At 39.5% G+C, this 14,235-nt stretch overlaps 1 protein-coding gene across 1 annotated transcript in view; it reads left to right on the top strand.

Annotated features, from left to right (window-relative positions):
- The first annotated feature begins 712 nt into the window (after window positions 1-712).
- cdk12 (cyclin dependent kinase 12) overlaps window positions 713-14,235 on the top strand; it is a 32,603-nt gene continuing 19,080 nt past the window's right edge. The window contains exons 1-2 of the mRNA XM_079878545.1: window positions 713-2,558; window positions 7,283-7,948. Coding sequence (XP_079734671.1) covers window positions 1,504-2,558; window positions 7,283-7,948 — 1,721 coding nt within the window. The 5' untranslated portion in view covers window positions 713-1,503. The remainder of the gene's footprint in view (window positions 2,559-7,282; window positions 7,949-14,235) is intronic.

Genomic DNA, 14,235 nt, shown 5'->3' with positions numbered 1-14,235 from the left:
CGTTTATGAATGCGTACGAAGGTGAAATTATACTGCCCTTAATTAATTTATTTATTACACAAGGATAATATAACCATAGTTGTTGCAAAATTACATTTATTCAACAGCATATTATTTAAATAACGTAGTTCTTTATATGATCGGGCGATTGTTGTGATATTATAAAAATGTTATACTTAAAAAAATAATAATAATCCATATTCATAATGTGGAGAGGTATAATTGGCATAAACATTTAAAGGCCTCTTGCTTTGGTTGTTGCTTGTTTACGAAGGGAGAGTCTGTAACTTTACACGTGCTACAATAACATAATAGTGTCGGTATTGTATTGTTATTTTGTCTTATATATTATTATTATTAAACGTATTAAATCAATGTATTATTACATAATAAATTGAATACATTTAAACCTAAGGAATCAAAAGGTGAGCAAAGTCCAGCTCAAGTGAAGCGCGATTGAAGGCGGGGTACAGTTGCCTCTTTTCATTGGCTGTCGCCCAGTTACCATGAAGATTGACAGCGATCTTGTTCTACAGAAGCAGGTTAACAAGGCGGTTTTATAGGTGAACAATAAACTTCCTGCTTAATTTTCACTATTTACCTACGAAATCATCTATTTATGCGAAAGTGCGTTATATATAATACATTCTATTCTAAATGGTGTTGCCTTTGGTATTTCCTTTTCCGTGGGATGGGCTTAAACCGCACATGCGCAGAAGAGGCTGCGCATAATTTTTTGGCTGTAATGGATGAAGTGAATTCTCTCTGAATTAAGGGCCGTGGAGGGTTTTATATCCACGAACATCGCCCAATTTCTAGGTCTGGTCTCTTTCCAGAGCCGCTTAAGTGAACTGGAATCAATTTTAACACATAAATATGTGATAATTTGCGATGAATATGAAACTACAGAGAGTTTACACTGAACATTAAAGCGAATATGTGAACAAGAAGCAAGCGGGTCAAGTTTTATTTTCAGTTATGTGGGACAATATCCCTTCAGAGCGAGCTTTACTGCTTCAAAGCTCAGAAACCGTGTGCAAGGAGAGCTAAACATCTGTTTAGGCTTTGATATCGAACAAGGATAAACAATCTAAAACAAGGACATCCTGTATTTTTCTTCTTTCTTTTTGTCTTTTCGAGGGACGCTAGCTTAGCTAAAGCTAGCCGAGAGGCGCGAGCGCAATGCGCTGCTTGAGGCGCCCTGGAAACAAACAACCAGTGATGCCATCGTGAAAGACATATCGTTTAAAAATAATCATTTTTTTGTTGTTGAATTTGTACTCTCGGATTGGATATATTTGGACGCGATTCAAAGACGCCACGGGACCGGGGATAAGTTGTGGATAACGACCTATGCGCATTAAATCGCGTGCGCATCTTTGTTTTGCTTCGATCCGACTCTTTCGTCTGGCAAGATTTCACACTTTTACCCAATACTGAGCGATTTCTGCTGTTCATGTGCTGTCTTGACCACATAGGTCCACGTCTCCGGAGGACAGAGGTATGCCTGGATCAGACCGCCTGCATGGGACCAAGAGGAAGGCTGAATCGCTGTATCATCACCAGCAGCTGCAGGCGGCCGCCGAGGACGGTCAGCCTGTGCACGCGGGCCCCGGTCGGCATCCCACCAAAACGACGAGCTCGTCCACTTCTTCCAAGCACAAACGAAACAAGTCCAAACACGAGGCCGAACCCGGCTCCGTGTGCGCTGCCGCCGCGCCGCCAGCAGTGGGCGCCATCAAGCCTCTGGTGGAGTACGACGACATCAGCTCCGACTCGGACACGTTCCTGGACTCCCCCGCCACCGGGAAACCGGCGAGGAGCGGCGACGCCGAACGCCTAGAGCTGTCGGACTACGGCGAGGCGGGGGTTGCCAAAGAGAACCGGGCTCATAAACACAAGCGCTCCCGCAAGAAGTCCAAAGACCCGAATCGGGTCAGGGAGTCTGCAGAGAGCGCTGAAAGCGGAAAGAAAAGCAGCAAGGACCGGGAGCGAGCGAGCAAAGAGAGCCGGAAAAAGGCCAAGGAGAAGTCAAGCCCAGCCGCGTGCCTTGCGTCTACATCCAGACGCCCCGGTGAGTCCGGTGGTAACGTTAAGAAGGCCGCTGACCCTCCCTCATCAGGTGCGGTGCAGTCCGCGGTCAGCCTCGGGAGCAGCGCCTCCTCCGCGTCCTCCTCCATCAGCAAGGAAAGTGTCCGATCATCAAAGTCTCGTAAAGACAAGCGGAGGAGCGAGGAGTATGAGGAGGACCGCAGTCATCGCAAAGCCGCCAAGAGCCACAAGTCGAGCCCTAAAGGAAAGGGCCAGTCCAGGAGAAGTGGAGCGGACAGTCCTTCCACTGCGGAACACGAGAACAGCTATTCCTCCAGGCGCAGGGCTGCGAGCCCGAGCCCGTACAGGGAGCCGCCCAGGCGGAGCAGGCAGAGGTCCGAGAGCCCCTACGGGAGAAGGAGGTCTTCAAGCGCTGAGAAGGATGGAAGTCCGTATGTGAGCAGAAAACACTCACCTGGAAGTCCCTACGGCAACCGACGCTCATCCAGCACCAGTCCAGTGTCCAGGTGAGTAAAACACTCTTCGGTTCACACATCTGACATGTGCATCATATTGACACACGTACGTTATTGCATTGGAAATGTCAAAATCAGTGAGCTTTATTTTAAAGAAAGGATGCATCTGACCAGATGTAATGCATGTCATTGCAAACGTGACCTCGGTGTTTAAGTTATAATACTATTATTCACATCATACTGTTTAAACTAACAGGTTGACAGGTAAGTTAGTTGAAATTCATTAGGCTGTATACATTGTGCTGAGAGAGTGCCACAATTTTTGTTTGTTTATCTTTAAAGAAATGTGTTTTGCTTGTGTAAAAATCTCACCGCCTGATTATTAGCATAGATGATACCTTAAAGATAGTTAACCCATACATTTACTCACCCTCATGTTGTTCCAAACCTGTATCTGTTGAACACATAAGAACTGAAGATATTGTGAAGAATGTTGGGAACCAGACAGTTGACAGCCATTGACCAACTACTATATGGATGTCAATGGCTACCATCATCTGTCTGGTTACCGACATTCTTCACAATATCATCTTTTGTGTTCAACAGAAGAAAAACTCATACAGGTTTGGAACAACATGAGGGTGAGAAATAAAAAAATAAAAAATAATTTTTAGGTGAACTATCAATGTTCAATTTATTTATAAAGCACAATTAAAACAATCTTAGTTGACCAAAGTACATTTCACTTAGTAATTGTGAATGTATTGCAGCAGGTAATGTTATTACTGTGATATCAGTTAGATATTCAGTGCTAATTATTATTTTATTTTTTTAAAGCACGTCTTCATATGAAAACTCTTGTGCATTGTACTGTCAGCTTTTCAGTGTTTAAAGTTGCATAGTTTCGTAAGTATGAAAAATGCTGTTGCTCATTACTCCGAGATCTCACTCTAATGTCGACATGCCATAATTCCTGTATTGCAGGTCTATAGGGATCTCCCAGTCACGTGACCCCTAGCCGTGTGTCAGCCATTTTGACGTATACATCCGTCAGCTACTCACATTGGCTATACTGTCTATGGACTGTCTAATGGCAATAGATCTATTATTAGGGGTGGGTAATATATTAGGGAGTATATTATTATACTAATAATATAATTATTAGTATAATTGTTTTATAATTAGCCTAAATATTGCAATACTTTGCGCTACAGTATTGATATAATTGCGTGCGCAAAATATCTCGATACTGAACAGAATCGAGTTTTCCCCCACCACTATTATTAGCTTCAGCTAACTCTTCACGTCATGTCATCGCACTTATTAGCATCACAAAAATATATATCAAGTATACAAGAGGAAGATAGGAATCATAGATCCATATGAAGCACCGCAAGTTCTTTTTACAGGCATTTAATGTGTAGAAAAACTTCCTGACATTGAGTTCGGTGACATTTACAGCTGACGTTACCTTATTCACTTCCCATCACGCTACACCAGAGCTTCATTAAAAGCATACAAAAGCAGGCTATCGGTTGTCATGGACATGTTACAAAAACAACTGAATAGACATAAAAAGTCAAGTAACCTTGTATAATTTCATCTCAACTTTATTGTATATTTTACATGCACTTTTATTATTTGTTTACATTTTTTTTCTTGTACCTTATATCACAAACAGTTGGAAGCCAAGCACCACCATCAGCGTTTTGCCTGTATATTGCCGCCAACCACTTGTTTCTCCGTTTTGTTTCTTTCGGGATACGGTATAAAGATAGGCCTATTCCTTTTGTATGATCACGTATCTGATCGCATCCAACTGCACAGCATCGCTCGGGCATGATAGAATATCGCGACGAGCTGCAGTATCAATGTAGTTTATACCAGAGCCCGTCTCTGTTTATACTGTCTATGAGTATCACCGGCGGTTTAGCATTTTCTATTCCGTCAAAATGGTTGCTCCAAATGTCGTGACGTCACGCGGGATGTCCCTATATTTAGCTGAGGTTTCCCTTGCAGGCTTTAATTTACTTATCACCACCATTATCTATGAAGCACAGAACTGCACCTACTCTGCCAGGTTCTGTGCATTGTGGAAAATATGTGTAAATAAAGCCCCTTTCACACAGCGCGTTGATCTCGGGAAATTGCCGTAACATTGCTAGACTGCCTTATGTGTGAAAGTAAACACATCCCGGGATAGATGCCGGGATCAGTCCCGGGGCTTAAGAGAAAAGGTGTTTTTGATGTACATTTGATTGCTCACATATGAACAACTCTAGCTCGTTTAAATACTCAAATGGTTCTAATTGTTTTTTCTGTTACAGAATTAAAATGTTCACAGTTTGCCATACGATTTAGAGTTAGGTTACTGTAATTCTGCAGTTTTTATAATGGCAACTTATTGCCAGCTGCTCCTTCAAGTGACCAGCGCTCACCTGCTTTTAAATGGTGAGCTTACAAAGCATTTTTCAAAGGGCAACATTTTTAGCGACACATCGATAGCACCACAAAAAACACCAAAAGTGACAGCATATTTCATTAACTAAAAGCCTATGTATCTATAGTAGTCAACATTTGAAGTGGAACATAGAAGTTGTTCTAAGACATCAAAAAACTTTGAAAGGTTTTGATCCACTTCTAATGTTGACTACTGTATTATCGGCTATTATAAAAGTCAGTATGAAATGAAAATCCACCCTATTTATTTTCTAAATTAGTGCTATAGATATTGTGAACAATTTATCCGTGCATGTTTTATTTTTAAAAAATACCTGTAATGTTTAATAAAATGTCATTACTCAATCTCCCAGTGAAACAACCAACTTGTCTCTGCTGATGTATTCAGGATTTGTCTTATCATTTAGTCTGCTAAAACCCCTTGTGCTGAAAGCTCATGTTCATCTGCCTGCACTTGAGTACAGCGCCTAGTTCTCAAATCCAATCCACAAAACCATGCGTAGATCCAAGTTTTTTCTTGATAATCCATTACTGGGATGCAACAAAACTGAAAATTCAGGCTGCACTTGGCTGGAAACTGAAACCAAAAATAAATAATGAATTATTCAAACTTATATTTTAATTATTTAATAATCATCACTCAGAGAGCTAAAACTGAGTTGAACACATTTAAACTGCTCATTAGGAAGTTTTATATTAACTTGTTAAAGGATTAGTTCACTTTTAAAAAAACTTTTGCTGATAATTTACTCACCCCCATGTCATCCAAGATGTCCATGTCTGTCTTTCTTCAGTCGAAAAGAAATTAAGGTTTTTGATGAAAACATTCCAGGATTTTTCCCCATATTATGGACTTCAATGGGACCCAAACGGTTCAAGGTCCAAATGAGAGTTTCAGTGCAGCTTCAAAGGGCTTTAAACGATACCAGACGATGAATAAGGGTCTTATCTAGCGAAACAATCGGTCATTTCAAAAATAAATAAAAAAGTTTAAGTTTTATAAGGACAAATGCTCGCCTTGCTCTGTTCTGTGATGCGCGTTCGTGACGTCATGTAATACGCAATTACGTTGAAAAGGCCACGCTTGAAAAATTTCTGTCCTGAAGAAAAATTTCTTTTAGGCTTTTTAATATTAAAGCACCCAGGATACGCACACGAAATGGGCATTTTAAACAATAAACTGACACAAATACATTTGAATATGTGTATATGGTCCTCCTTCCGCACATTTGTAAACACGTCAAACGTGACCTTTTCAACGTAATTGCGTATTACGTGTATATAAACATTTAAATGACAATACACTGTTAATAACTTGTTTTCATGAAAGATTTATTTAAATGTACATTAAATAATGAAGACATCACTAACGGGTTAATTAAAAATATAATGAATGTGTAATACAGTGCATATATTTAGTAAAATGCTCTTCTTCTCGCTAACTAATGATTTTATGGATTTATGGACTTTCTTGATGTAAATCTAACGTTAAGTGACATTGTGTCGCCTACACTGATTGAGCGATTACATGAGATGGGATTCATTTCTGTAATGTACAGTATCTTTCCACATACCTTCTGGTGTTTGTTCGCCCACGTTTATTCCGTGCTGTAACTAGTGGAGATGAGATGATCGGTTCATGTGCTCTTGATCCGTGCTGCCACTTAAACTGAGGCTACAGTGATCTGTCACTCCGTATAAAAGTGCGCCAAAATGACATTTATTGTTTGAATTTCGCTATAAAATCAACAGAATTTTTGGAGGAAGTTGACACTTTGCTTCATATTAAAAGTTACAAAGCCCAAATGTGAAATTTTGTTCACGCATCAACAGAAAAAAGCCCAGACTAAAAGATTTTAGATTTAAGAAACCAGATCATTAGTGATAAAAATCAAGAAATTAGGCTAATATTGTCAGTCACTACACAGTCTCTAAGTAACTGTTGTAGCTTATCCATGTTGTGCGCATGAAATAGACACTGAACCATCAAAATCGAAGAATTTCATCAGAGAAGCGCTAATTAAACGTTTTGTTTTGTTACGTCCGTCCGGTCACTGATTTCAGCACTGCTAAACTATTTAGACGTTCCGTATTTCATTTAATCTATTACACTTGGTTGTACGTCAAAATATGGAAACATTTCTGTTGCGTCTTCTGTTTTAATTAGACTGGTTGAGGGTCATGCTCTAAAAGAGATGAATTTAGAGATGTTTTCATTCTGACAAAGTTTGCATTTATTGTCCGTCGACATGAAGTTGATTTGAGCAAGTTCACATGTCTGATTTTAAAACATTTCTCTTGTTTCTCCTCCCCAGGCCTTCTCTGCGTTCCCGGAGCCGTTCTCCTCACTACTCCTCTCGCCGCTCTTCTTCCCGTTCTCGCACTAAGAAACATTCTTTATATTCCGGAGGATCCGGCGGAGGCTCCTCCCACAGCGGTCACCCAGGCAGCCGCTCCCCTTCGTCTTCACGTTTGCCGATCACGTCCAGCCTTGGAGCCGAGCTGACGCGAAGAAAGAAAGAGCGCCAGGCGGCCGCCGCCAAGAACTCGCCCTCTCTCCGCCTGAACACTTCCAATGTGGCAAATACACCGGTGAAAATCACTGAGCCGCCACTAGAGACGGCCCCGCCCCCTGAGCCTCAGAGACCGCCCTCCCCACCTCCAGACATTGTTACTGCGGAGGAGCCCGCTGTGGTTCCTCCACCCCCTCTCCCGTTATCCAGTCCTCCTCCGCTGCCTCTCTCATCTCCTCCTCCTCTCCCGGCGCACTCTCCTCCTCCTCTTCCTCTCTCATCACCTCCTCCTCTTCCTCTAAACAGCCCTCCGCCAGCTCCTCCACCCTCAGCGACTGTGACGCCTGTTTCTTCTCGCTCCAAAAGCCCCACGCAGAAATCTACACAAAGTCCCGCACACGTGATGAAGACATCAACACTTCCACCTCTTCCCTTGCCGCCGGTTCTTCTGGGAGACTGCAGGGACAGGTGAGTCCTGCAAATGCAGACATGCGTAATTGGCCAACACATTGCAAATGCATTTTGCCATGCTCTCGCATTGCTCTGGCGGTAACAAACTTCAGTGCTCAAGAGGGTGGTAGACTTCTCCAAACATTTAGTCTAGCGGTGGGCAATATTTATATCATGATATAGCTATTTTTGTTATTTAATTTTAGTTATTAAGGCAAATAATTGCTAAAAGAAGCAAATAATACAAAAAAAATAGGAGGAATACAAAGATACAAATTAAATCAACTTGACTGTAGTAAACGTTACGCAATGGCAAGTGGAAATATTGGTTTAATTCAGTCAGAAAAAGATGAAGAGAGAATTATACAGGCTCGTCTACAAGTCGATGCATCAGAATGCTAATGCGTTTTTATGTATCACTCTCCAATGTCGGACATATAGCAGTAATTTATATGATTAGTCTTTGGCTTGACTATGGTGTCAAACAGCTAATAATGTAATGCTAATGTTACACAAACCATGTTCCCGTTCGCCACGCGAGTCAGTCAGCTGCCTTCTAAAAATCAGCATTCTTGGAAATGCTTTGAAAATCATGTTACATGTTTGTCATGGTGGGAAAGTGGGCTGATTCATACCGCGTTTTTGAGACTGTCTTTGGTACACTGCAGTTTTAAGGAGAAAATACTCCGAAATAGATGTGGATGATATGACCAAAATCTTATTTCACAATATGAGAAATTTTATTTCACAATAAAGATATATATGACGATATAGTTATTTTTGTTATTAAAAATAAGAACAAAGATGTAAATTACAAACAATAGGACACATTCAGTATAACAAAATATGAATTAAACTAAGTTTTCCAGGTACTTAATGTCAACTTAAATGAATGTAAATTACTTCATTAATTACTTTATTACTTCATTAATTACTTCATTACTTCATGTTAAATAGGGCTGTCGCGATAACCGCAATATCGCAGTACCGCGCTACTGACAAGCCAACCGCAGAGGAATTCAAGTTACCGCAGCAACCGCGATATTCGCGTGTTTTCTTTTTTCATAAGGCTATACCCTTCTTGTTTTGAACTTCGTGCATGTGTATTGAATGTTAAATAAGTTAATAATGATAATAAGACGTGGTGATCATGGTTTTATCATGGTGATTTGTACAGAGGCTTCGTGGATTTGCACGTAAGCCTAAACAGACAGTGAATGAGAGAGATCGACTGAGCGCGTGCGATTACCTGCGTCTGTCTTTGAGGTCAAGTCATATTCGTGAAAAGGTTGCCGTGTACAAGGAAAGTTAAATATTTGTCCTGTCATCCTTTTAACGTTTAAAATAAAGGGTATTTACCATGAATGGCATCAGCGACAGCGCTGGTCAGCATCCACAGCGCGAGGAACTCGCGGTCGCGGGAAACAAAACTCAGTGAGTCACGCATTGAATCAATGCCATTTGTCTCTATTAAGTGAAGCTTCAGCGTTACCTATGCAACGCATTGCTGGTCAGCTGAGCCTTGAAAAGTGGAGCTCAAAGTTAAAAATAATTAACCTTGTTTCATTACTATCTTTTAATGAATCAATCAGCGTTTTTGAACGTGTTGTTGAATGTTTATGACTCACTCAAAGACAGTCCGTTGCTGTAACAACTGCGCGCTGAGTGACAGGCTTTCAATGCGCAGATACACTGTTTAGTTTCGGTTTACTGGTTACTGAAAATGTACTCGTTTTTGTGCATGCTGACCACATCGTAACACTTATTTATATAGCAACAAATAAATCAAAATAAATTAATAAATGCGGTAAAACCGCATATCGCGCTATTGAGCCACTCATAATTACCGCAAGGGAAAATCCTTCACCGCGACAGCCCTAATGTTAAATGAAATCAAGTTCAATTTATTTAACATGGTTCGAAATGGAACAGAAATGGAATAATCAAATGTAAAAAATAATGCATGTATTCTTCACTATATGAATTAAATATACATTTATTCTTATTAGAGCTACAAAAGTTATTCATTAAAGAGCAGCAAGTTATTTTGTCTTTTGTTTGGTTAGACACAGACAGGTCAAATCAGGTTAATTAGGCTTCTGTCACTTTAAGACCAAACGCACAAATCCATTATGCTGATACACATCCGGATTACACCCAACTGTTTACTTTCACTAGACATTAGGGCTGGGCGGTATATCGAGTTTGTATGATTTTTTTTTTAACGATATGGAATGAGGCAATACCGTTTATATCGTACAGTAGTTTGATACGAGAACATCTGAAAAATAGCTGAGGACGCAGTGTGAGCTCCTGCAGTGAAAGTACAATTACAATTTATCCTAAACATGACGTAAGCTTATATTAAGGGCTTCAAAATAAAACTGGTAAGATATAGTTAAGTTTTAAACAGATCTAACAGATACTGTTGCTGACTGACAGATAAATACTTGCACTGTTTAATGCGTTTGAGATGTGGTGCTTTCCTCAGAGCTTAACTTACATTTCACAGGTATATTCTACATCTGTAAATGTTATAAAGTCAAACAGATATGTCCATTTCAATGTCAGGAGAGGACGAGCCTTCTGCAAGTGAATCTCCGCTAAAATTCAAGCTTCCGTGAATGAGCGCCAAACAGACGGAGCTCAATAGAATAATAGCACAATAATTCTGACTAAAATATACATATTGCTAAAATATTTGTTGTTGGAGACAATAAATGTGCCATATGTGGAATTTTAAACCTACAAGTATATTTTTTATGAAAGTGACCATTATAATGGGGTAATCAAATGCAGGCTAATATAATTAGTTTGTGCTTTTGTTTTTATTTCCATTTTTAGTTTAGCCTTTAGTCAATTTAGAAACAAAAGCATTATTTTTGTCTTTAGATTGTAATGTTACAATATTAGAATGTAATGTGATTTTAACCACCTTTTTGCACATATATTGCATAGCCTACATTACATTCACTATATTTGTTTCCATATCCTTCAATATCAACATTGTTTGTAGGATATAATTGGGCAGGATGTGAAATATTTTATTTTATTTTATTGTAAATAAATACAGATTTTCTTTATCCAAATAGAAAAACGTAGAAAGTACCGAGATATATATTGTATATCGCCATTTAACCAAAAAAATACAGAGATATGATTTTTTGGCCATATCGCCCAGCCCTACTAGACATAACTGACTGTTTCATGAATACTTCACATGATGCCACATGATTGTGTATGTATTCGACCATGCAAGTGCAATAAGATTTGAAAGAGATGGTAAGAGATCGCATGCTGAGACGCTGCTTTCTGTGCACGTACTTCAGCTGTGTGTCAGACAGCGTGACCAGTGAGCACCGCATTGAGATCTTTTTTACAGTTTATTACGTTTAATAACTAACCCTTCTGCCAAACATTGGTGTCTAATAGGGCTGGGACGATACACCTATCTCCCGATTCGATACTATCACGATACTTGGGTGCCGATACGATATGTATTGCGATTTATTTTTTGTATTTTTTTAAGTATTGCGATTCTATATTGCAATTTTTTTTAACACTAGACCATCGGGAAAAGTTAAATCATACACTTATACAGACTGTACATGATGTATAAGATGAGTCATATTTACAAAAACAAATCATCACATCTTTCTGACTTTTATTTCAGAAGCATCATACAGTAGGCTACTACATTCTCTTGAATAAATGATTCAATAACAAATAAAAAAATTTTACAGTCACTTGTGGCGAAACAATGTAATCGATAAATGCGTTATTTTAGGCACCAAGTTTCTATCAAAAGCTGATTTTGATCGCTATCGTAGACATCAGTGTTTATATTTGAACTTTAAACTTTTATCCAAGTTTTTCTATGATAATTTTAACTATTGCATCACAGAAATAATGATACTATAAGGTTGAAAAGACTGTTTGTGAAGCTGTTTCATGACGACACTCTCTGGGTCAGCGGCAGCACCAACACAGCTTTGAATGTTGCGATATGATTTTGTCAAAGGTTTAATAGACAAATTGGAAGAAGATCGCATTGGGTGTTGAATCGTTAAAGATGAATCGTGCAGCTCTATTGTCTTATCTCTCTCTCAGCATAGCGCGAGGGGTTTTCAGTGCTTTCAGTTGGGATATTACGTCACTCAACACTCATAGATAACGACACATTTCATCCTCTGTTGGAACGAAAGTGTCTAACTTCTGTCAACCTCATCTACAAGCAAGGACGAAAATAAAGTCCATTCTAAATCTATTTTAGAAACGTAAAAAAAAAAAAATGTGATAGTTAGGTGAATTGATTTTTTTTCTCCCAGCCCTAGTGTCTAATGGCGCTTTTCCATTACCAGTACCGACTCGACTCGGCTCGCTTTTCTCTCGGTTTTCCATTGCAGATAGTACCTCCACAATAGTACCTGGTCGTCATAACGACGCCGCAGGAAACTGCCGTGACTTAATCTTCTACGCGAGGCACCCGCTACTCACACACACAGGACAATGGAGGAAATCAAGTGTATGCTGTTTTTGGATGTTTTTGTTTTTGCTGTTTTTTATTCAGGATACTCTGTCTGGCACGTGCAATGATGACACAGTGAATAGTGACGATTCTCTCTGACCAATCAGCAGTCTGCCGTGTTTTCACGTCACATTTTAGTATCGCCTCAGCTCGCTCAGAACCTCGCCGGAGGTGGTACGAAAAAAAGTACCTGGAAGCAGGTACAGGTACAACTTTTACACAGTGGAAAACCAAACAAAGCCAAGGTGAGCCGAGGCGAGCTGGTACTGTGTAGTGGAAAAGCGCCATAAATGTAAAAATAATAATAGCCAAATAAAACATCTGATCTCATCTTACCTTTAAATATTCATATCCAATTGGGCTCAACTGATGAAATATTACTTTTTTTTAATTCTGACACACCACTGCTTTGGCTCTCGGGACCCAATATCCTTATCTCTGATGAATATTTTGTTTAGTTTTTTTTTAATTTTCACTTACAAAGTGCTACTGCTGCCCAGATGGAAAAGAGTTCCAATAAAAGTATTGTCCGGACCTCAGCTGGGAAGGAAATACAGAGATCGAACCTCGTAGAATTTGAATTGAATACCCCCTGAATATACTGATACATATCTGGTTTTTGCCCAACTGTTTATGTTTATTTAAGACAGTCGACTATGTTTGTGAATATTCCACACAAGGGGCATTTTAACATAAGTGTGTGTGTATTTCACCATTTAAGTGCAATAAGCCATGAAAGAGAACTGAATTTGGGATTTGGTACTGTCTGAAGGCCCTTTCACACTGAGCATGACACGACGAAGCTAAGCTGACAAACGGAGCGTTTACACTGAACATGAAATGATTGATTGCCTTCAGCTAATTCAAGCCTGCACAATAGGTGGCGCTGACCGAGAATGGATTTTTCCTCATGTACAGTTGTAGTCAGAATTATTGGCACCCCTGGTAAATATGATCAAAGATGGCTGTAAAAATAAATCTGCATTGTATATCCTTTTGGTCTTTCATTTAGAAAATAAAATAAAAAATCTAACCTTTCATTGAAGTAAAATGTTGGCCATAATTATCACTCTTTTATTCCATACTTTTTGCGACCTCCTTTTCCCAAGATAACAGCTCTGAGTCTTCTCCTAATAATGCCTGATGAGTTTGGAGAAAACCCGACAAGAGATCAGAGACCATTCCTCCATACAGAATCTCTCCAGATCCTTCAGATTCCCAGATCTTATTTTCTGTAGGGTTCAGGTCTGGGGACTGGGACGGTCATGGCAGAAGCTTCATTTTGTGCTCAATGACACATTTTTGTGTTGATTTTGATGTTTGTTTTGGATCGTTGTCCTGATCGAAGATCCAAGCACGGCCCATTATAAGATTTCTAGCAGAAGCCGTCAGGTTTTGATTTTTTCTAATATATTGGCATTTGCTAGAATCCATGATACCATGTATCTGAACAAGATGTCTAGGACCTCCAGCAGAAAAATAGGCCCACAACATTAAAGATCCAGTTGTATATTTAACAGTGGGCATGGGGTACTTTTTTTTTTTTATCCCCGTTTGCACCAAACACATCTGGTGGTTTTGCTGCCAAAAAGCTTTTTTAGTTTCATCTGACCACAGAAGCAGGTCCTGTTTGAAGTTCCAGTCGTGTCTGACAACTGAATATACTGGAGTTTGTTTTTGGATGAAAGAGTTGGTGAGAGAAATGTGGTGATGTAGGGGTTGATTTTGTGTGTGTGTGTATATATATATATATATAATTTTTTTGTTTTTGTTTGTT

Source organism: Squalius cephalus (assembly GCF_949319135.1).
Source record: "Squalius cephalus genome assembly, chromosome: 8".
In the NCBI taxonomy this organism is placed as follows: Eukaryota; Metazoa; Chordata; class Actinopteri; order Cypriniformes; family Leuciscidae; genus Squalius; species Squalius cephalus.
The sequence above is the reverse complement of the archived record's forward strand: the minus strand, read 5'-3'. Positions and strand labels throughout refer to the sequence as shown.